The 27,537-nt window shown below is 29.3% G+C and overlaps 1 protein-coding gene across 2 annotated transcripts in view; it reads left to right on the top strand.

Annotated features, from left to right (window-relative positions):
- LOC148277032 (uncharacterized) overlaps positions 1 to 27,537 on the top strand; it is a 55,020-nt gene that overhangs the window by 21,626 nt on the left and 5,857 nt on the right. For both annotated transcript variants that reach the window (XM_088233424.1, XM_088233425.1), the window contains exons 2-10: positions 9,057 to 9,109; positions 13,913 to 13,961; positions 19,031 to 19,117; positions 19,965 to 20,125; positions 23,471 to 23,614; positions 23,950 to 24,075; positions 24,912 to 25,067; positions 25,289 to 25,538; positions 27,269 to 27,402. In XM_088233424.1, the coding sequence (XP_088089550.1) occupies positions 9,057 to 9,109; positions 13,913 to 13,961; positions 19,031 to 19,117; positions 19,965 to 20,125; positions 23,471 to 23,614; positions 23,950 to 24,075; positions 24,912 to 25,067; positions 25,289 to 25,538; positions 27,269 to 27,402 (1,160 nt within the window). The remainder of the gene's footprint in view (positions 1 to 9,056; positions 9,110 to 13,912; positions 13,962 to 19,030; positions 19,118 to 19,964; positions 20,126 to 23,470; positions 23,615 to 23,949; positions 24,076 to 24,911; positions 25,068 to 25,288; positions 25,539 to 27,268; positions 27,403 to 27,537) is intronic.

The raw sequence follows: 27,537 nt of genomic DNA on the forward strand, positions 1-27,537 counted from the left end.
AATATCATTTCCGTATTGACTATGTAGAAAAACATGATTGATTTTAAAATGTTTTTCTTTTATTCTATATAATCGTTAATTAATTGTTAAAATATTCATATGCAAAACTAATATTCAAAATTATAGAAAACATAAGTTAATAAAATTTTGCATGTCGTGGATTCTGCCAACCTTACGCAAAATGAAATCTATCTTTGCCGTAAATCTATTTGAATTCTAATGAAATGACTTTTTTGTGTAGACATTATCTTAGAACGTAAATCTTTTTTAGATGGCAGTTGTTTATTTTTTGCCTCGCTTATTATGTACAAGGTTTATATTTACTGCAAAGGCTTGCAGATAATGTTCTATTGTGCGAGGGTCTGGCGGGATAGTCGAATGTGGCATTGTTAAGGTGTAAGATATTATATTTTTACATTATCCACAATATGATTTTTTAAAGTATGCTCCAAATAATTAAAAATCTTTGAACGTTCTGACTTTATTATGCTGTACCGGATCTTTTAAAGTGCAAATCCACGTAGAAACAAATCTTTTGCTTCTCAAACATATCATATTCTTTTGCGTATCATCGAAACATAAAAAAAACACATAGTCTACAATCCGCCACTGTAAGCTCTTGAAAGCTTTTCTTTTAAAGTTTATCGAATATTGTATGGTAGGATGTATAATAAAAGTTCACATCCTTCTACAAATTATACGCGAGTTTGGAGATAGGAGAATAATTTGTTGATGCAATCTGAGAATTTTGACATTTTAAACGGTTCATTAAATTTCACTTGGATTTAGAAGCAGGAATATTGAGGAGGAAAACTGACATTAATTTGAAAAACAAATTACTGTGGTTAACTGTGTAGTTAATGAATTCCTTTTTAAAAGATAATGAATACCAAAATGGCGCGAGGATTACTAAAAGTAACTTCAAAACCAATGTTTTTTAATTTTTTTAAAAATATTTTTTAATTTGATTATTTTTCCATACATATATTATTTACATAAAGTATAATTACAAAAAAAACTTTAAAAAAATACATCTTAAAATTAAGCTATAACATGAATTGGAAAAATTGCCCACAAAGACTTCAGCGTCTGAGCGTGGGCCATTCCTTTTTTAATTATTAAAATGTTTATACTGTTACTCACTGAAAATACGTTTTTTGTCTTCCTCCATGAATGCTACAAATAGACAAGTCATGCATTTAAATCATCATAAAACAATTTTGATGAATGGCGACATGCCTATTGTAGCATGCATGCAGGAAGATTCAAATATGGGTTTCTAGTGTGTAACAAAAAATGATAATTTTGGAGTTACCCAGTTGTAGTATATACGATTTTTAAAATGGAAATATTTATGTGGAAGATGTAGAAGAAGATGAATTATAAAAATATTTTGTGCAAAAAACGATAAAATCTTTAATGTATTTCAAAACTAAAGACATAATTTGTATGTGTTTAGACACTACATAATAAATAAATAAATAAAAAAAACAACTATCGGACTAAAACGGATTTTATGGTGATTATTAATTTATCAACAGCCAACAATGATTCTTTTAAATCCTCCCCTAAATCGAATGTGAAAAACGTTTATATGATACCTAAAGGTACGTATACTATCATACAATTCAATTCAATTTAATTCAACGCCATATTTTTGTTTCGTGCAGTGGTTGGATAATTAAAAAAAAAATATTTTTTTAAATTGTGATGTTGCAATATTGTACACAGAGATACACCATTTTAATCCTTAATAGAATTCGTCTCAGGTGCTTTTCCTTCTACAGGTTAATTGCAACTTCCTATAATAACGTTTGAAGCAATATCTACACACTAAACTTAACCGGAATCGGTTGATTACAAAAATCATGGCAAATCAGATTGCTTTCTACCGTAGTTTTCATTATTTTTCAAAGTACCCTTTATTGACAAAGCTCTTCACTTCTAGCTAACTTCATGATATTTGATGGACGGTTCGCATCTGTAAATCTTCGACCGCTCCGTTGTATTAAAGGCATGGTATATGAACTCCATAAAAAGGAGTAGATTTTACCCTAAGATTGACATCGTTAAATGAAAATATGCCAATTGAACTACGTGGTTATAAATTTAAATTCTCTGGGTAATATGCTCTCTCTAGATATGTCTGTATTTAAATTTTAACCATAAAATCCTTATATTCCCGTTTCTGAGGGCTTTCCATTCCATCCTAAAATTCAAATTAAAAAATTCTCGAAAATTCAAGTAGTTTATTTTTGATTCCGGATCGTTTTTATTGCGCCACTTTTGTGAAAAAACACCTCAAGGGTGTTGTACAAAAACATCCCAACACGTCCTGCAGCTACAGAGCGCATAGGCGGTGAGATTTAATTTCCCCGTTTTCAATAGATTATTTTATATTGTAAAAGTAGGTAGGAGCTAGATAAAAACATGTCTTGCAGCTACGGAGCCTACGGACGGTTACAATCTAGGCCCAATTTACATTTTACAAAAAATACTAAAAAGTGTTTTTAATGAAAAAAATATTTAAATAAACATTTTCACGTCATATTTGGAAACTAAAATTATAAATACGCAGGATTTTAAAACAAAAAATATTTATCCTTGCTATACGAAGAATGAATGTGACGCCAATACAGCAATAAATCTGTATAAGAGAGAGCCCAAAGCTAGAACTTATAACAAGAGGGACTATTCTGTGGCCAGTGTTTGTGTAAAAAATATTAAGTAGGTTATTGGCAGTGAGCAGGGGTGCACGCAAGGATGACCGGCGTATTTATGATTTTAATTAATTTTGGTATATAAGGGCTTAATTATCATAAATTATGGAAAAGGAATTATTAAACAGTGTGTCTCTTTGTTTTTTATTCAAATGTCTGAACTTCAGAAAATTCCGTCTTTTGCCGTAGGTAACGCGATGTTACATCACCGCGGGCAAATGATTTTTTTACCACAATTTTTTAAGAGTTGATAATTTCACGATATTAAAATAGTGCAAAACATGACTCAGTTTGGCTAATTTAAGTACCTTTACATATTAAATTTATTTAATTCCTCGTTATTCGCAATAATCTAAAAATAAGTTCCCTATTTTAGGAACAATAAGGTGTGAAACAAAAGAATAATTTTTCATTGACATTATTTTTTTTTCAGATAACAAATTTAAATACAGTATTACTACTAAATACAATTTTTACATTAATTAAATACATATATTTACATTAACGTTTCCTAAAATAGTTTTGATTATCTCTTTCCATTTGGTCTGTTAGTCGTATTCTTTAATTAGAAGTTCAAGTGGATTGAAATGCTTAGAAAACTCCAGTACTTAAATGTGGTGAGATAAATTGTACGGAAAATTTGCAATTCAAGATTTCCTTTTTCATCTATTACCTCGTTTCATAGTCTTATTAGATTTAATTTCTGAACGTTATTCTCGCGTCAATAACTGTTTTGAAAAAGGATAGTAAACAACTCTTCAGATAGCATAATACTACAATTATTGATATGTCAATACACTGTAAAATCAAATTCACCGTTGATGCTTTTTAATTATTTGAATCGAAACAATAAAATATTCAAGTGAATATTCGAAGCACTAGTTATGTGATTTTCCATATTATTATTATTTGTAGTGACCAACCAAAGTTTCGGTTTTGGGTTCGGCCAAAACTAGAACAATATCAGGAATTTGGTTTTGGCTGAAAATTTTTTTTCAGTCGTCATTAATTATTTTTAAAACAAAAAAAAGTCATCTTGGAGTAAATTTTGCATTTTCAAAACATTGTCCTAAGTTGATAGTTAATCCAATTATACGAATTTCAGTATAACGTCCGGCACTCATTAATTTGAGTAATTGTAGTTTTACTGTATAATACAAAAAATACATATTTCAAAGTATGTCCATTATAGATAAATGATAATAACTTAATAATATAAACTGAAGGTTTTCAGTACAACATAAGAATAGATTATTTGGTGAAAAATACAAAAAAAAAACTATTTAATTGATTCTTCAAAATATGTAAATGAAAAAAAATGCATTACTGTTTTGTAATAATTATTTTACTGTTATTGTTTTTATATCATTAATGAGAAATTTTAAAGACCACGAATTTTTCTATAAAATTCAAGTTAAATTCGGGAACACAATGCTGTTTAGTCATTCAATATGTCTAAAGTGCATTTCGCGTTCTTGTATATCTGGTCAAATATGCAGGTTTTCCGAGTTATAATTCCATTATATTCATCTGAACTACACAGTGGGATATGGGTGAATCATATGCAGAAATATAATATACATTACGATTTATTCGTATTCAATGGGTATATGGGTCAGGCAACAAGCTTCAATACTTTCCGTATATTTATCATTCTTTTGTATGCAATATCCAGTATACAAAATACATCCCGTTAAAACGTAAACAACTCTACTACTACCATCACGCCATTTCCCCACCCGGGTAGGCAGAGAGAATAGACCGACACACACGTCCATCCTGGCATACATTTTTTAGCTTTTTCTACATTCATACGTCTTGTCAAAAATACCCGTCGGTTCTGCCTGCACTTGATATGCCCGGACTAAATATTTAGGTTTATCTGATCATGCTACGTCTTCCGTGGTCGTCCCCGTCTCACGTTACCGTTCATTTTCGCCATATATACTTGTTTAACCATTCTTTCGTCAACAGTTCATTCTACACGATCAAACCATCTCAGAGTCTATTTTTTAATCTTATCAATTATACCTAACTCAGATTTACACTGTCGCCTGATTTCATCATTCGTAACCCTGTCATATATTGATTTCCCACACATTCGTCTAAGAGATCGCATTTTGACCGCGTTCGCTCGGCTTTCATCCTTCATCTGCCAGTTCCATGTTTCATTTCCATAAATAAGTGTTGGGACTAAAACTCCGCTGTGCACTGCCAGTTTAGCTTCGATTGACATATTTTCATTAGCAATTACTGTGCTTAGTGCTCCGTTCATTTTGTTGCCCGCATTCACTCTCCTTTCAGCATATTTTTCTACTCCTCCATCTCTTGAAAACCTGTTTCCCAGATACACAAATTCTTCTACTTGTTCGAGACATTCGTTGTTTACATTTATTATGCAGTGGGTAATTGGTTGTCACAAATAATGAAACAATACTCGTTACTTAAAGAATTTTGTTTCATAATTTTATTACTTTTAGTTAAGTATTTCTATTTATTTTATTATTTATTTTATTATTTATTTATTTATTTATTTAATAGCATAATTGTACATTTTTACAATTTAAAAAAAAAATCATTCGTTAAATTTTTATTAAAACTAAAATCCCACGAATAATAATAACGAATTGTCTATGTATTTCTATTTTTCAAATAAAAATACTTTGTTCCAACTTCATAAGTTCATGTTCTTCAGGACATACCTGTGTTGTGTAATTAGAATAGAATATGCCAATAAATGAAGTAAATATGCAACCGCAAACACAAGAGAAATTTAATATTAAAACATCAAATTTAGAAATCAAATTTGATTACGAATAATATTATCAGAGTTAAGACTTTGTTGACGATAAACAAGAACTTGATTAAACCTTCAAAAGGCTATTTCAAAACACATGTTTTATCAATAGAAACGGACTAAAAAAGTTAATAGAATATTTTGTTTATTTATATATTTGATTGTATTTACATTTTTTTGATAAACACTTTGTCCAGCTTATAAGGGTACACATTCTGATCCAAAATAGATAATTACTTTTTAATAAATGATAATAATTTATAAGTTAATTTCTTTAGTCAATCAATAATTAACAATTTAAACTAAAAATGCATGATGTGACTCAGTAGACATTATAATAATAAAAATGTACATCTCCCTTTCCCTCCTTATCCTCTCTTCAAGCATTCTTGTCCTAATCCCTCCCAATTTACAATAACTTACTGTTCTTAAAAAAAAAAAAACTTTGATTATTGAAAAATGTTTACGAGTACATGAAAATAAAATTTTTATAAATGAAAACTTATATGTATTTATTTAATATGTAATATATTTTCTTTACTAACTTAGTATACTTTGTGGAAATCTGTTATCTGTTTGTTTACTATAAATGTGTATGCAGAACTGTTGATTTCCCAAATAAAATAAAATAATAATAAATAATATAAAGGAAACTTTATGATTGCCTTTTGTTTTGTTTTCATTATTTGATATTTTTATACTTTATGTTCAACATCCAGTTAGAATCTCCAATCCGCGGCATGCATCAACCTCTCTGACTTCCCACGACCAATCTCATAAAAGAGTGAGGTCAACACTTTCTTCAACTTTACAACACTCCCGATTTTCTATATGAAAACATTTAGAAATCTTTGTGTTTAAAAGCTGAAAAAATAACTTATTTTCTAAATACGAACATCTTACTCCGTTGAAGAGGAGGCGAAATATGTTATATGAATATTTATTTATTAATAAAAATATGCGCAAAAGCAAATTAAATTAAAGCTCCAGGGCGTAAATAAAAATGCGTGTAAAAACCTTTTTTAATAAAAAATATATATTATTCAATATTTTTATCCGGTTAACCTATAATAAGCTCGTAACAAAAAAATTTTTTAGTTCATGATAAAAAATTGGTGAAGTAAAAGTATATTATATTAAAAATTAAAACCTTAATGAAAGGCAAAAACATGTTATTATTTAAAGATATTTTTTTCCATTTTTTTTGGCCAATAGATTTTCATGTGACAAATCGAGTTTGTGTAAAAATTAATGATGATATTGTAAAAAATATTCCATAATTTTCTTGAACGTAAGTTCAACGAAGCATGATTTTATTGGGTAATCAATTGAGAATTAATGCGCACGTGATCAACGAATCTTCTCATTCGCTGGGTTCAAAGCACTTTATGATGATGTGAATGAACCCATTTTTCAAATGAAATAATAACAAATAAAATGCTCACATACATCTCAACAGAGATAGAGAATCTTTTTGATAAGGGCATACTAAAAAGAATCCTCCATCTCTGTTGAGATACCAATTGAATTGATAAAATAATTTGAGGGTTAAACCCTGTAAATTTCTGCGAAGACTTAGTCATTTATTCTATCTTAGAAAGAAACTATTATTTATTTAACTGAAATTTTATATACCGATTTACAAGATTTAGTAAAATGACTAATGACAACTTTGTTTTTAACCACCAATTTTTCATAATAAGAAAAAAATAGTTAATAACCAAATAAACTATATTTTTTTAGTCCTCTCCTGTCTAGCTTCGAAAATATTGATATCAAATTACCACCCTTATAAGCAAAAAAAACTTGATTTATTGGGTCCACGTGTAGTATTTAGTGATCGTGATAAAAATAAAATAGGAATTAATTCATTACTTACGTAAACCTTGACGAAGAAGCTTGTTTGCTTTAAAACCGGTCGGTAGAAAAAAAAAAAAAAAAAAAAAATAGTGGTTAAAAACAAAGTGGTTTTATTTATTTTATTATAATGAATAACCACAAAGTTAGTGCTTCAAATATAAACTTTATATGTAGATAATCTGTTTATATTATTAACGTATCTATGTGTTATGTACATACTTATATATTATGAACATATTTATTATATTATATACATACTTATTTTATTATATACATACTTATAACTTACATTTATACGTATTATATACATCCATTATAAATATATTTTACAACATTTTTAAAGATTTAAAAAAAATATATATCTGTGAACACTTTTGCAAATACGACCCTATATTTTTATTTTTTTTGCCACAACATATCGGTTCCTGAGAACAGGCATTGCCTGCATAGGAACCTCTTATAGATAGATCCTCTCAAGTATTCCGCTATACCGCACTCCTTTTCTTGCTTGATTTATCCTTAGTGTTAAAGAATAATATTTGTCTGTAATTTTGCTTATGTGATTTTTCTTGTATAAATAAATAAATAAAAACATATTTTACTCTATAGAGCGGGCATCGAAATAAAATGTTATGATGAATGATTGCTTGTTTTTTTTAAACTTATGATATGCAATGCTACATTCGTTAAATATAATAAACAAATATAACTTTTTCCACTAAGAAAAACCAGATATATTATATAAACAAATTAGTATAAAAATAGGATACACATACTGTTATAAATATAATGTAACACACACTTAGGAGAAAATATAATGGATTACACAAGAAATAAAGCACACTGCAAGGAGGTCGAGGATGACAACCTCTGTGGTATAATGTCTAAGATACTTGACCCGCACACGGAAGGTTTCAGGTTCGATTCCTGGTGAGAGCACCCCACTGTAATTGGATCTCCTGATCTGTTGTGGTGCAATAAAATACAAAATGCAAAAACACGCAAATGAGGAGATAGGAGGTATAGGAAAGGAAAAGGAATTTTCTAATAGAGTTGATCAACTGAACGTAGTTATGCAGAAAGCAGCCAGTCCACAATTTCGAAAAAATGAGATATTGATGTTATCGGGTGCAGTAAGGTCAAGTCTATGTTTGATTAAAAACAGCCAAACTGCTTTCATACAAAAAACTGTATTAATCGCCTCTTGAAAATGGTGTTGATCACAAAAATGGCATTATTAAATTAGCATAAAACCGCAACAATACTGGAAAAAATTTATGGAACTTTAGAAATCATTAATACTGGTCAAACACATAAGTAGATTCTTGTTTGTAATAAAAAAAACTCATGTATTCATTGTTTATCATTTGTTAAAGTCAAAAACACTCCAGCTGTTGTGTATACTTGATTAAACACTCTTTTCACAAAAGTGCCATTATGTCTCGGTTTCAGTTTTCTATGACTGGCTGCTTTCTGCATAACTACGTTCAACTCGGAACCCGCTTATGCTAAATAACATAAACGTTTTTAAATGTACATTGATTAATTATACATTTATAAACATATTTGTTACTTCAACGGATAAATGAGTTTTAGACTTAGCTTTTTTTGTATATCTTTATGTATATTTTAACGAGTTAATATTCATGACATTGTATTTAATGTACACTTATTTTCAGGAGGGATCGGATCGATTGATTCACACTCTGTCGGTAACCACCCACCAGTTCAGGTAAAAACTTTTTATTTGGTATTTTATTTTTGCGAAATAACAATTTTGAAGAGAAAACATGACGGCGGTCCCAATCTTGAACAAACACTGTATTCCTTCTGTGAAATATAGGAAAAATTGAAAACAAAGTTTTTTAAAGTGATCACAAATGAATTACTGGCCATACTGGAGTGAGGAGTACAGTAAAAACGTAAATAGTTTTATTAATTTTTGCGGTTTTCATAAAAGAGAAGAATTATATTTTCGCTTTTTATTTTATTCAGAATGTGCGAAACTGAAAAGTGGTCTTATATGGTTATGATTATAATCATCCCATTTTCAGGAGGAGGAAAAAAGTGTGCCAATTTTTATGAATGCACATTGAAATAAATTTGAATAATCTACCTATTTTTTTTATTGATTTTATTACTTATTTAATAAAACTAAAATGAAAAGTGTACAAACACGTCCATTTTGTGACGTCATGGTAGCTACGCTACCGACAGACGTTTTTAAGTGTTTTTGGCCAAAGTTGTATGTTAGGGTATGATATTTATTTTCTAACAACATAAACGGAAATTCTTTTTTTTTCATCTAAAATCAGTATCTACAAATGATTAGAGAACTGCTGAATCGTAATGAACATAATACAAAATCATTTAAAACGATTCAGTCAGTCACATAAATCGGTGAAATTCTATTTTATTTTATCTTAAATTTTGTAGAAATAGATATTCATTTTTGTTATGGACAGCTCTTATGAAATGTAATATTAATTTTATAAAACGTATAAACATGTGACTAATACATAAATGTTTTACAATGCCATTAAAATACACACATAACCATTCAACAAATACGCATAATATATTTTTAGTTATTTCACATCTCTTGATTTCATCAAGGAAATAAAATCTTTGTTATACATGTTATTTTATGTAAGTTTAATAGCATCAGAACTATTAATTGCTTCAAGTTGCAGCCAGATACATAAGCATATCAATTCACTTTTTTATATAACATAATAGATACATACCTACAAGATAAAGCTAGCTGCAGTGGGTGATTGAATTATTCAAGTTACAACATCTAACTAGGTTATCCCGTCATGACAGAGGTGTGCAATAATGTAACTATGGTTTCAGGTAATTGTGTCAACCCTCGTTTTGATTTCATTCCATCTACATAATATTTTCAACAAAAAGGCGTATATGTTTTTGAATTTTATTGTTTTAGCAGTTTTAGGTAAAATACTTCATTTAATCAGCTTAATTTAATTTAATCGTTATTTTTTTACAAATCGTATTTTTAAACAATTACCTACGTAGTGTCTTTCCAAAAATACCCAACAGAACTAGTATGGGGACAGTAAAAACATAACATTTACTGAGAAATAACTACAGAAATTATTAGTATTCATACTCAATATCTGCACTTTTTTATGCATTTCTTGGAATATTTTTTTCTTCTTATTATTTAATATTTTTAAAAAATATTTCTTTATACTTAATTCAAGTAAAAACACTTTCAATTATATTTAAAATTATTGTTGGAATAACAAAACATGTTTATGGATTCTTCGTTGGAATTTTGTAGGTTAATACTTCTTAGTGATATTGTGAGTCAGTATCAGCCAATGTTTTCCAACGACTTTTCAACTATTTTTCCAGAATGAATTTTCTACAAATATAATTTTCGCATTCGCGCATATTGTGACTGAACTTCGCGATTAAAATCGTGATTCAAATATCTATGAGCTGAACATTTTAAATATTTAATATTGTGTTGGGACGTTGTGTATTGAAATGAGTTTGTATGGCGTCTAGTGGTAAATGTCCTTTACAGTTATGCATATATAGGTAGTATGCTGTTTATTCCAAGGCAGACTATTTCTCATTTTAATGAGAGATCATATTATTTTCATCAAGATCCAAAACACCATATATACTGTCAATATTTTTAATAAAATGAATGAGAAAATTATAGAAAAAATCCTCAGTGAGGTGGCTAAAATCTTTTGGAGCGGGATTATGTGGTTAATTTGTCTGGTATGTATTTGCGAGAAATAAATGTTTGCGGTTGCGGAAATGAAAGAAAATTGACAAGAGTGGAGTGGCCAAACGACTACAGTAAAGATTAAAACCCCATATTTTAAGATATCAGGAAGGGTTTATGGAATGCGGCGAATCTCTCCCAATCTTCTCTTGATGACTAGTGCGGGTAATAAAAGCCGAAAAAAAGGAAAAACCTATTTACCACTGTCAACACGCGTGCGTACACTTATGTACGTTTTGACACGACGCGGAAAGGTCGAAGAATAACTCTCGAACACGAATCGTTGGGAATTTCAGGAAATGACAGGAAAGAAAAAAGTGCCAAGGACGAGTAGACTTTTATCCCACTGACGTCCCTCCAGCCACAGACCACCCAATTCCTCCATCAATCCCTCGCGCAACCACGTAGAAAATACTATATGTGCATAATTCGTCAAAATATATTTTCCTAATGTTTTAAAGTAAATTGAGTCTTTATTTTAATACAAAATTGTCTTATCGAGGCTAATAAATAATTAATGCTGATATTTGATGGCAGCTTGATACTTGATACGTAGAAGAAACGTTGTTACGTACATATGCAAATTACCCTTTATACCGTGTGTTTTATGTACGGTAAGCAAATTAGTATATTTGTAATAGTTAAAATTAATTTCAATGTACAATTCAGCGTCCTATGTTATAGACAAGTCAAATATTACATAGCTTACCCTTACTTTTAATATGCTTTGTTTACTTCAAGAATTTACTTTTCCCAGAAATTTCGTGTACCGTGCGTGAAAGGTACAAAGATATTTAGAAAATTTTCATGACTGAAAATGTGTTCATAAATAAATTTATTATGCTGGTAAGCATCTAAAATATAATTAAACTGAGGCTTAAGCAAAACGCTCTTCATATAATTATTTCATTATGTACCTACTTGATAAGTTGGGTTTGGTTATTTTATACGAAAATGCGGGTGGGAAATTAGTTAAACAAGCTTTTCCTTGTGATTTGTGTATATGGACTTGACAAAATACCTTCGGATAATATTCGATACATTGAACATAGTACAAACAAACGACAAGGACGAAAGAACGAAAGACCTTTAATTTTCAATTTCAATTTTTTCAATTTATTTTTGAAAAACCGTATTCAATATTCCTCGAAACATGACTTTACTTTATAACATGTTAATAGAAAAACGAAAAGAAAATTGTAGGGTTGATGTAATTTTTGTAAGTAGTATTTGTACAACCATATATACACACATATTTGTATAACCTTATTACAAAGTAGGTACTGGAGTGTCGCAGGCATCGCATTTTTCTGTAATTTGCTGGGGAAATAGATAATTTTAATAACATCCCATCATCTCAGATTATATTGTCAAGATGTTTGTGAATCCCGATAGCTCCTTTTACTCATCAAATTAGGTGACATTTCGATTTACCTAAAACCTAAGATTAAGAAACTCGAAGAAGTTACTTCTTGTCTCTTTGTGGTGCATGGCCACGGCAGATTTTTCAGGGTAGCTTTAAAAAGGTCATTTAAAAATTCTACAAAACGTATACAGGCTAATACAAAACTATTTATATTATGCTTAAACCACAAAAACACGTTTAAGTATATTATGCAAAACTAATGAAGATAAAAAATGAACTATTAAAATACTCATACCTAAATATGAATATTACGTTTTCTGCGGTTGGCAATGATTTAAAAACTGTAAAAAATATTTTTTTAATAGAAAAACAATATTTTTTCTATAACTTGTTAATATTTTTTATAATTCAACGTTTTAACGTATCTTTAGTTAACCAGTACATTTACTTTAATAAAGCTTAAAATGTAATACTCATGAGAACTGATTTAAAATTCGACTGGATAAAATATTTCAGAGACCGAATAAACACCTTTTTATAAAGGTTAATATTCAAGGTTTATAAAAACTCTTTTAACACTTTTTTTATAAACAAAAATACTTTCATAATAAAGTTTTAACAAAACCTTTGTATTTATTGCAAATATTTCTACCATATTTTTATTTATTCAGTGTATTTATATCATGTTTTTTTGTACTGAAGCCAAACGTGTTATTTTATTTTTCCCGAAATACACCGAATATCAAAAATCTTTTGATACGTAAAAAAAAAGTAAATGAAAACGTAGATATGCTTCGTAAACCAAGTAATTTGTTAATTACAGGTAAAACTCTTCGAAAAAACTGCTTTAACAGAGACGGATAAGCTTTTTGAGAAAATAATATGGAAGTGTAGGTATTGATTTTTGTTTTATGTCTTGTAATTGGCTGGGTTCAGTAATTAATTTACATCTTTTGAATATACATATTTCTTCAATTCATTAATTTGTTCAATATTTCGGTTCTACCGTATTATTTCAACTACTTGAAAACGACAAAAAATATTATCTTTGAAATATCTGTAAATATTTTTTTTTTGTGAAAAAAACAACAGTTTGTGAAACATTGTATGTAATGCGTTTGGAAAATAAGAGCAATTGTGATATGAGTAATTGTATATTATTATATAATAATAACCCATTAACAAAATAAAATTAATTGAAAAAATTATAGAAATTATGAAAATGCAAATAAAAAAAATGCGTTTATTAAAAATATTAAAGCAAAAGATAAAAAATATGTACACCTATAATAAATAAACCAACTAAAAAATGTAGATAAACTTCCAAGATTGTTGGATTTAGTTCTTATTAAAAAATATTTAGACATAAAATCCTAATTTAATAATGAAACCATTATTTACAGGACGCTGAAGTTCAAGAATTGGAAAATCTGAAACAACCCGGAGAAAAAGGTATAAATCTCAATTAAAATATTAATTTATCCATAATATTTTATTTAAATTATTTATTGACAATTCTTGACGGAATTCCAATGTAATGATGTAATAACTTATATTTACATATACATAAGTTATTAATTAAAAAATCCTTGGTACACTTCAACTTATTTCACATATCAGTCTGAAGATGCCCTTTAGTGGGTGAAAGCGTTAATTGGTCAAATAAATAAGTGGAAGTGTACCAAGTATTTTAAAATTAATAATTTATATGTTAATAAAAGTTATTACATCATTATTTATAATATATCTGTAATTCAATATTATACCCCATAAATAAGTAAGCAGGGACATAAGTTATTATGTCCGACACTCGCTTATTTTAACAAACAAAAAGAAATACATAAATACACACAGTGACTTTTGTTCTTCAGCATTTAAGCATTTTTTATTTATTGGTGTTATTAAAATAAAAGTGTCATTGTTTGCTCTTTAAATACAAATCAAACATTCGAACTAGTTGGAGCAATAAAAGCTTATGAATATTTATTTTTCAAATTTTCATAAAAAAAAACATTAATGCGTTAGTAGATAAAATGAAACAAAAAGATTTTTAAAAGCTTTAAAAATACTGTGAAATAAAAGCACATTAATTTTCTCTCATTGTTGTCAATTTAAAAAAAAAAAACAGAATAATGATTTTGTAATATTTAAATTACATTATTACTGAGCATTCATAAAACATCTAAATAAATAATATTATAACGACTATATAAACTAAAATAAAATGCAAAAACACTAGTTTAGGTAAAAGTTTCTCTGTTTTAGAAAAATTAATTAGATATTATATATTTATTCACTGACTATACAGTTCATTTAGTCTGAAAATGTTTTTTCATTCCCATTTTCTAATATTATATTAGATTAGTAAAAAAACATTTTTAAATTAATATATTATAAATGTAAAAGCAGTTCTACGAACATGAAAGGTTTTTGTAGAAAAAAATATCCAGCGTTTCTGCTCCAACCGTATTTTCATTATACCCAATTAAAATTTATTTCGGACAAAGCACCATTAGCGGAGAGATGACAAATAAATAATACCTAAAAATACAAATTTAAATACAAATTTATAAAACCCAAGAAAAATTCATCATAATCATAACGCCCTATCTTATTCACACCTGGTGATGCATAGGGCACTGTATTGTTAAATCAAATTAAGCAAATATATTACAGGAAGGTAAGATGATCAGTCTTACATTCCAGGTGCCAGATCAGCGAAAATGAAATATTTCTGTGATAACAACCTTGTTTACAAATATTTCTGTTAACCCTCCCAGGAATCGAACTCAAGACCCAAGACCTTAAGCATGGTAAATGAACGCGCCAACCACTGCACTACGAGGTGTTGAGTCAAAAACACTCGTCGAGGATTCTCGTTCTATTTTACACCCAGAACTGTATTTTTCATCCACCTGGAAACTGACATGACAAACAAAACAGAATGACTTATTAAAAAATATATATCTATTTTTTTACACCACTTTTTTTTATATTGATCTTGAAAGGTGGCAGAACCACTCATTGAATTGAAACAAATAATAATGAATGGATATCTTTGGTCCCTTCAGTTATTTCCCAACTTGTCTGGCTCTAACAAAAGAAACATGATTTTTCCATTGGAATTCATTAGTGCGAGAGCTCACAAGGGACATTTATGTCCCAGAACTCTTTTGGCCTAACCCAACATACTTCGTTCCCATTACATTATCTAATGAAGAAAATTTCTTATTGTTAGTTTTCCCACAAGAATAATAGGGAGTAGGAAAATAAATAGGGAGAAGTAAGCCATTAACGGCATTCTTATTGAATTGTTGTGTTCATTGTGTAAAAATGATAAATTTATCGTATTCAAGATCTACATTCATCCATATTATATTAAAGATATGTTTTGATTACGCTAGTGTTAATTTCGTAGAAAAAACGCTATTTTGTATTATTATGATTTTTATTAATAAAACATATAATACACGAATAAGTTATTCAGAAAAACATTGTACTCCCGGAATGTGAGACAGTACATAAAAAGATAATATTTTTGTGACAATACATATCAGTTAATACGATCCAATACGACACTACAGTACACGCTTTCTTAAGGCTGTAGTCTGGTAAAACGAACGCAAAATTAGGAAATCATACAATTTTGTTATATTAAAACGAACGTTTTTTTAAATCTTGAACTGTCTTGAGATGGTCACCCCACCAAAGCAGTAAACATGTTTTAAAAAAAAAAAATTATTATTAATAACAAATTAAAATACAATATTACAACTATATACAATTTTTTACAATAATCAAATACATATATTTACATTAACGTTTCCCATTACGTAAAAGAAATAAACAATTCTTGTGTACATAATGGGGAGGGACGTCTCACAATATATTATTTTATTTTAATCAATAATATTTTTAAAATAACATATTTAAATTACAAAAAAGATATTAACGATGTTTTCAAACAGTGTTACATAAAAAAGAATTAGAGATGTATTTTTTTACTTCTTTCTTAATTATATTGTATTCCTGACTGTACTTTTTATTATCTTTGTTCATTTCATTAAAGAAAAATATTCCTCTGTAAGTACATATAATAATGTTGTGCAGTAGTTGTTTTTAATTTAGGAATAAAGATATTACCACCTGTTCTAGGTCGCGTACTTATGTTTTGAGACCTAGAAATACTACTAATTACTGTTAATATATAATTATTTTTGCTTTTCGTGTTTTGTATTTGTATCCACACAGTGTCTATGAATATATGTCATATACTCGTATATTTGGCATTTGTGCGGATGTTGGGCTACCGGGAGCTGACAGTAGCTTGTTACTTGACCTAATGTCTGCACAGTTGTTTAATATGTGAGCTGTACTAATAATATAATGTTGTTTTCTTTTTTTCTTTCTCTTACTATTATATATTATATGTGTATATATCTGTGTGGATTTAAATGTGAATATGTAATATTTTATATGTATTTTATTTATTTTTTTTAGACACTATAAGTATAATACATTAAATCATGTAAATGAATGCCTCGACACGGGTTGTGCCCAGTGAGGTATTCATATTTTCAAAAAAGTTTTATGTAAAACGTTAATATTATAAAAAATTTAAAAAAAATCGCACAATAATAAAAACAAACATTAATTAGATAAAAACAATATTTTTTAAAGGTATTTAAACGATAAGGGCCGGTCTGAAGGTCACAAAAACGTAAATAAGATGTTGTTATAAATTAAATATTACAACCAGAATTATCTTCTTTAAAAAAAAAAACACAATTTTATAAAAAAAGGTAACAACTGAAGTATTTCAATAAAAAAAGATTAAGTATTACCGAAGGCATAATTTTACGTAGAAATAAAATAAAATGTCACAAAAATGTATGTGATTTAAAATACTTGTATTTCTTATCAAAACCAAAAAATTACAATTTGGCTTCAGCCACTTCCATGTTCAATTTTTTATCTTAAAATTATTACAACAAATTTTAGTTCAATACTTAGTCTTATTGAGTTTAGTCTAAATTTGAAATAGCGTAATCTGTCGGTCTAAAATTAGTTTTATTGTAGTTACATAAAACTTTTAAGTGTATTTTTTAATAGAAATACCTTTAAGAAATATTGTTTTTATCTAATTTATGTTTTTTTTTTTTTTTATTATTGCGCGATTTAAAAAAAACATTCGTTTTAAAATGTTCCTAATTTTGCGTTCGTTTTACCAGGCTACAGCCGTAACCGGTGCCGCTTTAACCGTCCTCTTCTGGAATACCTCTTTTGAAGCGATGTGTGGCTTTTTCCTGTACATATTTTTTACAGTTTGTGAAATGTTAATTTTTAATGCGTGAGTTTCTAATACAGAATAAAAGTTCTGTTTTCTAGTGTCTTAAAAAAAAAGAGTTTTTTTTTCTTCCCTGCGAGTGTTTTTTTAAACGTGTTTTTCACTACCTTCTTTTTAACCGGCTTTTTCGTTGTCTGGCCCTGGGTCGGCCCCGTCAAGGCCGGTTAAGAGAGCGTCTACTGTATTTAAAGAAATTATATTAAAAACTATTACTATCAAAAAGATTATCAAAGAAATCATATTTAATTGCTCCATCTTGAGATACGAGTATACTACTCGACTTTTCGTTTTTCAGTTCATCGGGCAGTTTATTAAATTTCCGACTTTTTGCCGAACTTCGTTGAGCGAAATTTAGACACATGAAGATTTTTTGAGTTTCGTGTATTGTGGTTGTTATATTGTGTCAACTTTATAAGCACAATAAATGTATTTAAACACTGATTTACCCACGATTTACCTATGTAAAATAAAGTATAATATGGCAATTGTGATATTTTTTAGGTAGTTTGAGGGTTCTGGGGAGTTTAATTTGAAACTGTTCTTGTGGTAGGTAAAATTGGTTGGTCATACCGCCAATTTTTTAAACTGTCAAAAGTGAAAAAAAATGTTACACCACAGAGTGAAATATTGGAGCAGTAATGTATTTTAACTAACCGTTCACTTGTTATGGTTTTTAAGAAACAAAAAAGTGCTTTAGACAGTTTTATTAATCTTACAAATAACAGCTACATTTTTTAGTTATTTTCCGTGATATGATTGCTGAACTCACGACCTCTTTACACCGATTTTCGATGCTTTAAAGGCATCTTAAAAAAACAAAAGGTGTACAACATTTTACAATCTGGGTGTCAATGGTTGGTGTGTAAGGCCTCCCTGTGCTCCAAATCAGAACTTTAAAGGAAAGAATAAGATAAAAAACTTACTTATAAAACATTCACACTTTGGTAAGATGACATAGAAAGTCATCTTATAGGTACTGTGTTACAACGTGTCTTCTTACCCAGAAATAAAAAAATAAAATAAGGCCAATGTTGAAGAAATATTTTGACACTAAGCCATATTTTGATACTACATATCTTTTTAACTCCTTTTGAAATGTATTTAAATGGTGTTTTTGTACCTACCGTAAATAGTGAATAAATGTATATTATATAGATACGTATTGTCTTTTCAGAAAAACCCAAAGTATTCTCAGAGAGTGTATCATCTATTGCCACCAACGAAAATGGGAAACAGGAATATCATGAGATAAAGAAGATTGGTAAGATTGTTTTGTTAAAACCATAGAATTAAGAATAGTCCAGAAACCGCATACGCACATCAAACAGAAGGCGACTCAACTACTGATAAATGAGTAGGTTTACGTTTTGACCAATTAGTTTCATTTTAGACGTCGCTCAGTACGCAACTCCTGATTTGAATTCAACTATGCCGTATTGTGTCCTTTTACACATTCATTTGCTAATAACACATGAAATGTGATTGCATCCTGTTTCTTTAAGATCATAGCAGTATTTCTACACTTTAAAAGGACACAACACTGCATAGTTGAATTCAAATCCAGAGTTGCGTACTGAGCGACGTCTACAAAGAAACTAATGGGTCAAAACGTAAACCTACTCATTTATGAGTAGTTGAGTCACCTTGAGTTTCTGGATTATTCTTAATTCTATGTCTTGTTACTTATATTCACAAAAATGGTCGAAACCCTTGTAAATGAGACAAAATATTGAAATAATATATATCCAAGTTAAAATTATTTCACCGCGTCTCTTCGTAAGATTAAAATGGCCATGTTAAATATAATCGAGTCACAAATGATGACAGTAAAAGGGCGAAATCTTTCAAAACGGTAATTAAATAAGACAGGAAGATCAATATTTTAAATAAGTTCACCCTGACAGAAATCGAACACAGGACCTCAAGCACGATAAGCAAATTCGCCAACCACTACACCACGAGGCAGGCCTTTCTCCAATAATTTTTTTAAAATCTAAGAATAGCCATTGAGTAACAAACACTCATTCTTGTTCACACTAAAATCGCTCTATTAAAACAGAAAGAATGTTTGATATTTTATACCACAAATTCGTTTTTTGTTGTTTTAGTTGACGAAAATGGGAAGGTGGTGACTCAAGTCATCGAGCGCTCTGAATCTGGAAGTTCCCCGCCGCATCAAAGAGTTTCCATCGAATTACAAGTTCCAGAGGAAGTGCACCCGACTGAGAACCATGATACGTCCACTGAAGGACAAAAAGAAAGTGTGAAGGTAACATACATAAGATAAATTGTTATATAAATAAATATACTTAATTATTTCTAAAATTGTCTCAGATTCAGGACTTGAACTAACCCAGAATGACTCGCTTTGTTATTTATATTGTAAAATATTATAAGAAAGAAACAGAAGAATGAAAAAAAGAGAGAGAAAGGGAATAAGGGGAATATTTCAAAAAGAGGACTCAAAGCTAAATTTAATTGATTATTTATTATGGCGAGTTTTTGGCTAATATGGCTTTACTTATTTTTAATCTTTCTAAATTGTCCAAACCAAGACCATTTTTATAAATATGTAAAATTTCTAGATTCTTAGGGCGTTTACTACCAAAGATGTGGTAGTAAACGCCGAACCTTTTAGAGTTTATTGTACCATAATAAATGCAACCAGGGAAACCGGTCGACATATAACTTAAAAGTAAAAGTGGTTTATACAAATGTATAAATAAATAAGTCCAAAATGTCATATCACAAAGTGTAAAATGCAAACAAGTGGAGACACATAATCTTTTTTTTTTTTAAAGTGTAAAATGTGTCTATATTTAACCCTTTCAGACCTGAATGAATTTCCGCAGATATAAAAATGCATTTTGAATTCTGTATTTACCTAAGGGAATTATTTGAAGAATGCTGGTATTTTTTTTTATAATCTTTTTTTTGTACTTAAGAAATTATTCGAAGTTCATTTTTAAGAGACAATCGGTCTCAAACTGATATATTGTCAAAATTCATAACACATGGGTTGATTATTTATTATCATTAATTTTCTTATTTATTGAAACAAATTTGTTTAATTTACAAAAAGAAAAACGATTTCCAAGGTACATTTTTTTCATATTAATTTTTGTCATATTACATAGATGTATAGATTTTTAGATCTAGATTTTGGGTTGGCTAGAAGATATTAGTAAATATATTATAATTATAATAAGTCCGCCAAAGTACTTATTCCTTGTAATTGAAGATTTAAATAAATATATACTCTAAGATTTTTTTCTTTAATACACACAAAACACAACTATATTTTTAATTGGTTATTGATTATAATAATAAAATGTTGATATGTATAATATAATATATGGAGTGTCCTCGGGTTTAGTTAGTCTCAATCTAACATGGCTCAGCCCAAGATGGAAATTTTTACTGAATAACACCATTATTAGTTAGTATTAGCTATCAATATTAAAAGAACATTTGAACTTACTTAACCAATTACCTAACTAACCATGAAAATAAATAAAAAGATCATTAGATAATTATAAAATAATATAGCACCCGCTAAAGCAGATCAGAATCACAATCTATTTTTTTTAACATATTGCTATCCTACTCTTACAACATAGTTGTGTATTGATCACTCTTCTAACATGTGCAGTTGGTTTGCATACTCTCGCATTCCAATGCGATGCCTTTCTGAGATCCCTCCTGCCACCCCCGCTTACCATGGGGCATGGGCCCCGCTAGACCCCTAAATTTGTTGTCCCTCCTTAATTTTGTATTCTGGGTCGTCATTCTGCTTACCTATCTTTTTCGGTACTCTCTGGCTTAACACACCTACTTGAGGCTTCCTCAGCCTAACCAGCCTGCTTACCATGTTTAAGACTCTTTGGTATTAGGGCACGCCTTGATTCTCACCCCGTACGATCATTGTTATACTGATTTGCCACTGCCTACCAGGTCGCATACCTTAATGGGTTCACCAAGTTCTTTAGTACGACACATAACTTGATTAACACAGATTGTAGTAATTGATCCCTAGTACCTACTTAATTAAGTACGAATGCTGGCTGCTAGGCTCTTTCGCCAACTTCTAAGTACAGTGCAAGGCATCAGGTTACTTAATAGAGAGCTCGGCTCTCCCAAGGACCACGTGTTCTTTTGCTTTGGCCATCCGAGGCTCATAAGTTACCCCTGTGTCGAGAAACAATAACTCTGTCGTTTCTCTATCTGTAAAGTCAGTTCTTGTCAACCCGTATGACCTACGATAGTGAATTTCTTTATTTTTCTAGTGCCTGTACTGTGTCTTATGTATGAACTGAATTAATATATATATATATATATTTAAAATATAACCAGACGTGTTATAATAATGATAATATAAGAGACCAATAATAGTACAAACTTGCACGGACGGCTTATGAACAATACACAAATAATATACTAATTAATAATACCTAGGTACATACTACAAGTGGCTTTAGAAAACAAAAAAAAAAAAGAGACAATCAGTAAGAATATAGACAGCTTATAAAAAGTAAATAAATAATACATATCGTCGGGTTTCTGACAAAAGTTGGTAACTACATTTTACTAGTTGTGAGATATTGCACTTTTAAAGTTAAAACCTTGTCCCAAATCAACAATTCAAATAAAACTGCGAGTTGATTTTTTTTTTGTATTTACAAAACACGAAATATATATATTTATTTTTTAAACAAAAATAATTTGACGGCATTTATAACAAATATGATTTTTCAAAAATTTGTATACCAACTTGTGCCTGAAACCCAACGAAGTCTGAAGCTGAATAATAGGCCTCTTCTAAATTTTCCATGTTTTCTGTGCTGGGTATTTCCCCGTGTCTCATGAGTTTAACGATGTCGTCAGTCCATCCCTACTTTCCCTTTTTTTTGTTTTTTTAATTTAGTATTCTGGAAGACTCCACCTATCAACTTCTTGTCTCGCCACGCGACCCACCCACTGCCATTTTTGTCTTCCCCGATTAACTCAACCCAATTCGTCTAGACAGTTCTGTAGTTTGTTAGATACACATACTAAATAATAATAATAATCATCATCATTCCCATCCCGCACCTAAATGTGGATAGGGCATAGTATCGGAACTCCAACCGAATTTTATCTTAGTCATTTTTGTTACATGAAGGTAAGATGGTTAGTCTTACACTTTAAGTACCATTCTGGATGTTGCGGTGCATTTTTCATAACTTCCTTTCCATATCCTCTCTTTTCTTCCTGCTGACAGAAAGTTATTTCTTTCAAGTAAAAATGCATCGGTAATTTAAAAAAATAATATTTGAACACGTAAGTAATATAATAGTAATGTATGAATTGAAGACAGGAGAGTGGATAAAGGTGTTTTGTGACAAAAACAAAAACCATAGATATATCTGGGCTTAAAGTTTTGAATACGAGTACAATTATTGACAAAATAACACCTATATTCGGTCCCAAAATTAGTGTTCTGCTACTTTTTCATGGTGCAGTTGGCTTTATGTGAAAGGGCTGTACCCAAAACCTTCATTTAAGTACATTTTATACATTTTGCGACGCCTTCTTCTGTCATGTCTTCAACTATTCATAATGCATTTTTTTGTAGAGTTTTCCAGGAGCCGCAAGATTGATGCAACCAACTGGAGAAGCTGCTTCCCAACCTATGGCCTCCAATCCAGCCCAAGAAATAACTGAAAATGGGAACCGTCGAGCTTACAATGCTGAAATTGCCCAAGAAGAAAATAATAATGTAAGTCCTTGGAAGAAATCATTTAAGCCTTTGATATCGTTACATAAAAAAAAGGATCAGCCTTTCTGGCTGAGTGTTTGGTTTAATTGAATAGACAATTCATATTTTTCATTGTACTTTGAGTACTCAATGCTCAGTCGCTTTTGTTTTCAATCCGAGAGATTAGTTTTTAGCTATCAGACTCATCTCCTCCATTCAAAACGATCTTCTATGTTTTTATTCTCTATTGTTATTTCCAAAATAACAAGCAGAGAACTTTCATGTTCAGCGAAGCATAAAATTGTATTTTTATTAATGTTTATAATAAATAAAGAATACCGTATTTCTATATTTAGATGGATCATTATTCAGCATACACTGGAATACAATATTCCCCCCTTGATATGGCTGAGTATATTTTCTGGACCGGAGATGAAAAAGGAGTTACTCTTGCTATCGAAGAATTCCTACAGGATGGCTTGGTAAGGGTTTAATGTGTGTCTTATGATAGATTTACCATAGAATTGTTGTTAGAACATTGCAATCCCACTATCATATTATCTGAAACTATCCTAAAGACCTGATAGGTCTTTAGCTCACTGTCAGTTTCTCGGTTCAGAAGTTTTATTAAGGCATCCTAGTATTAGTTTCAAATAATAATACATATATTTATCAATGTTTGATTATGTGCATATGCTTGCAGACTGGCTGAATTTCCTCCCTAGGGAGTTGTTCATATTTAAATTTATTTCAACAGAGAGGGAAAACATTTTTGAGAAGGGAATATGGAAGTCTAGGCATTTACAGGGCTTATGACCTGTCATTGGCTGGTTTAAGTGGCCACTTTACACACTGTAACATTCAATTTGTAAAGTGGCCACTTAAACCAGCCAATGACAGGTCATAAGCCCTGTAAATGCCTAGACTTCCATATTCCCCTCTCAAAAATGCTTTCTCTCTCTGTTGAAATAAATTTACATAAATTTATTTTTATTTTTATCATTTAATGTTATTCAGAATTGTTTTCTTAGTTTTTTTAACTGGTTCAAAGTATTTCTAATACCAAATTATCATTTTTTATTGATAATTCTATAATTGGTAATATTTTATTTTTTTACATAGTTTATCTTTTTTCGACTTTCTTAATTTGTTCATTAATAATATTGTTTTAAATGCTCTGTATTACTTATAATTATGCTTACGTGTATGTATATTTAATTGTATTTGTAACTAATATGTAAAAGCCACTAAGTGCCGTTTATTTCAATAAAATAAAATAATATAAATTAATATAATATTTTCAATGGTTTTTTTGCAGATGACTCGTGAAGAAGCAATTGCCTTCCTTCAGGAAATAAAGATTAATATGGATTATTTACAAACTCATTATGCTCAACACAAACTAAAAAGTGCGGCTGAACAGAGAATCCAACAGGAAAACCAACTGCAAGACATTCAGTTGCAATTAGAAAAGGTAAATAAATTAAAAACGTTAGTTATTTATCGAAATGGCACATTCAGCAATTTTGTTTCATCACTACAAAATACATTTTATTTCAGATTTTATTCGTTTCACACATTGAAAAATATGTTTGAAAATTATCAAAAATAATATTTAGTTTTCTATAAATTTTTGTTGATTGAATCGGCCGTCTCTTTGTAACACTTCATGATAAATATATTTATTTATTTCAGAGTCAGAGTCAAAATAACTATCACCAATACGAATTCAATAATGAAAGGTCTCCAATGTCGCCCACCGGAAAGTTCAATCATGACAAGATCTTAAAAATTTTAACCACAAACACTTATGAGAGGAACAATAATCTGAATCCTGGTAATCTACCACAGCTCCCTTTTTCTCTTCCCGATTTGAGGCAGGATATCTACAAAAAGAGTGTTCAGGATAATTTACTTCAGAACAATTATAAATACACAGTCAATGGTAAGTGTAAAATAAAACAATTATACTGCTTCCCAAAATAATATTTTTTCCAATAATCTAGAAAATAAGTACATCTATTATGAAAAAAATTAAAAAAAATCAGTGTTGGTTCATAGGTGAGATAAATAATTTTATTTAATAAACATGAATTTGTAGCCATTATAGTTGCAGTTGAGTAGGTAGTACCCACTTTTCTTTATTCCACGAAAATACATGTTATTAGAACTTCTAAATTGGAAATTTACTGACTGAAAGACATATTATAACAAATTCGAAAGCTTCTTTTTTCATCTGGAATCTTTAATCCATATTGAAAAAATGAACTATTCGCAGTCCGTTATTTTTACTGATTCACTCAGCTGCTTAAAATTACTTCAGTCATCCCCATTCAGTTCTAACTTTTCAATTATCATTTGTAATACTTTTGCTTCTCTTTTTAAATTATATCAATGCGCCAAAAATATTGTTTTCGCCTGGATTGCAAGTCACATTGGAATATCAGGCAATGAAAAAGTGAATTCTCTTGCAAGGTGGGGATCTGAAGTTGGTAATTTAAAATACGACCTGGTGGATTTCTCAGATATTTCTAATTTGATTACAGTAGTTAATTTCGATGCTTGGAAAGTGGAGTGGAATTTTTCTAAATTGTCAAAGGGAATTTTTTATAGTAATATCCAGCCTGATATTCCCTCCAAACCTTGGTACAATAGCGCATATAAACTCAATAGGTCTAGGATTGTAACTTTTTGCCGTATTAGATCTGGCCACTGTGGCACTTCGTCCCATCTTTTTGCAATTAAAATTTTAGACTCCAATGCCTGCGAATGTGGAGGCATTGGAGATCTTAATCACATTTTTTTTACATGTCTTTAATGACTGGGAGGAAAAAATTATTTGATATTTTACTTATGTTTTTTATTACCTTTCCAATTCATTTATCTCAAATTTTTTCTTGTAAAAATTGTTTATTGATCAATTCTGTTTTTATTTTTTTAAGTTCAAACTGTTCCCTATTATAATTTGTAATAATTGTGTCATTGAAATAATTATGTTTAAATTAATTCTTTATTTTTTTACAATAAATTTATCTTACATTTTTAGGTTTATGTAAAATATTTTGTCATTATTATTATTATCTTCCAACGTTTAATTTTTTATTTTAATAGTTATAATTTATCATTAATATAAAATTGAGTTTGTTAATATTTTGATTATTTTGTTGTAATTTTTCTAGTTATTAAGTTCTATCTTCCTTCTAATTTTACTGTAAGTTTTTATTTTCTGTTAAATAGGCACTATCAGGTTTTGGTGGGTTTTCTGTCGGTGCGTATTTCAGTTTATGTTGAAATTTTTATTGGTTTGGATATGTGTTTATTATTACAATTGTTATTTTGATGTTATTCTTGTACTTATATTTTTCTTGTCTTTTGCTTGTATGTATATTGTTATTCCTGACTGTTTATGTTTTTCTTATGTTTATAAATGTAACTTGTTTTTGGCCGATGTTATCAAGTTTTGGTAGTAGGCCCTAATAAAGAAAAGAAAAAAAAAGCTTCTTTAATGTGCCAGAGATTTATAATCATTTTATACTTAGTTTTTTTTTCTGAATTCTATGCACGCAAAATTCTCGGACTTTCTGCTAAAATATCAATACGTGTTTCGGTTTATTTATTGCATGCTATAATATATTTAAGAACAGCTAAAATGAAATTGTTTAATTTATATTTAAGTACCCGAACAATTTGATCGTGAATCCAATCCAATTCCTGAAGAAGATTATGAAGAATTGACAGAAAGAATGAGAGTTGCAGATGCCATATTTACAGAAAACTCACTGGAAGAAGTTATCTACCAACTTGCCAAAGTAAGTAAATTGATTTAATTAGCACAAATGTTTATAAAAATTTGGTAAGGTATCCAAATAAAATAGTGTATTGGATTTAATTCTACTTTTATTTTTTTAATATACAAGAGTGTATAATGTGTAACATTTTGTCTT

Source organism: Micrasema longulum, unplaced genomic scaffold, assembly GCF_059751315.1.
Source record: "Micrasema longulum isolate JH-2025_06_02 unplaced genomic scaffold, ASM5975131v1 h1tg001100l, whole genome shotgun sequence".
In the NCBI taxonomy this organism is placed as follows: Eukaryota; Metazoa; Arthropoda; class Insecta; order Trichoptera; family Brachycentridae; genus Micrasema; species Micrasema longulum.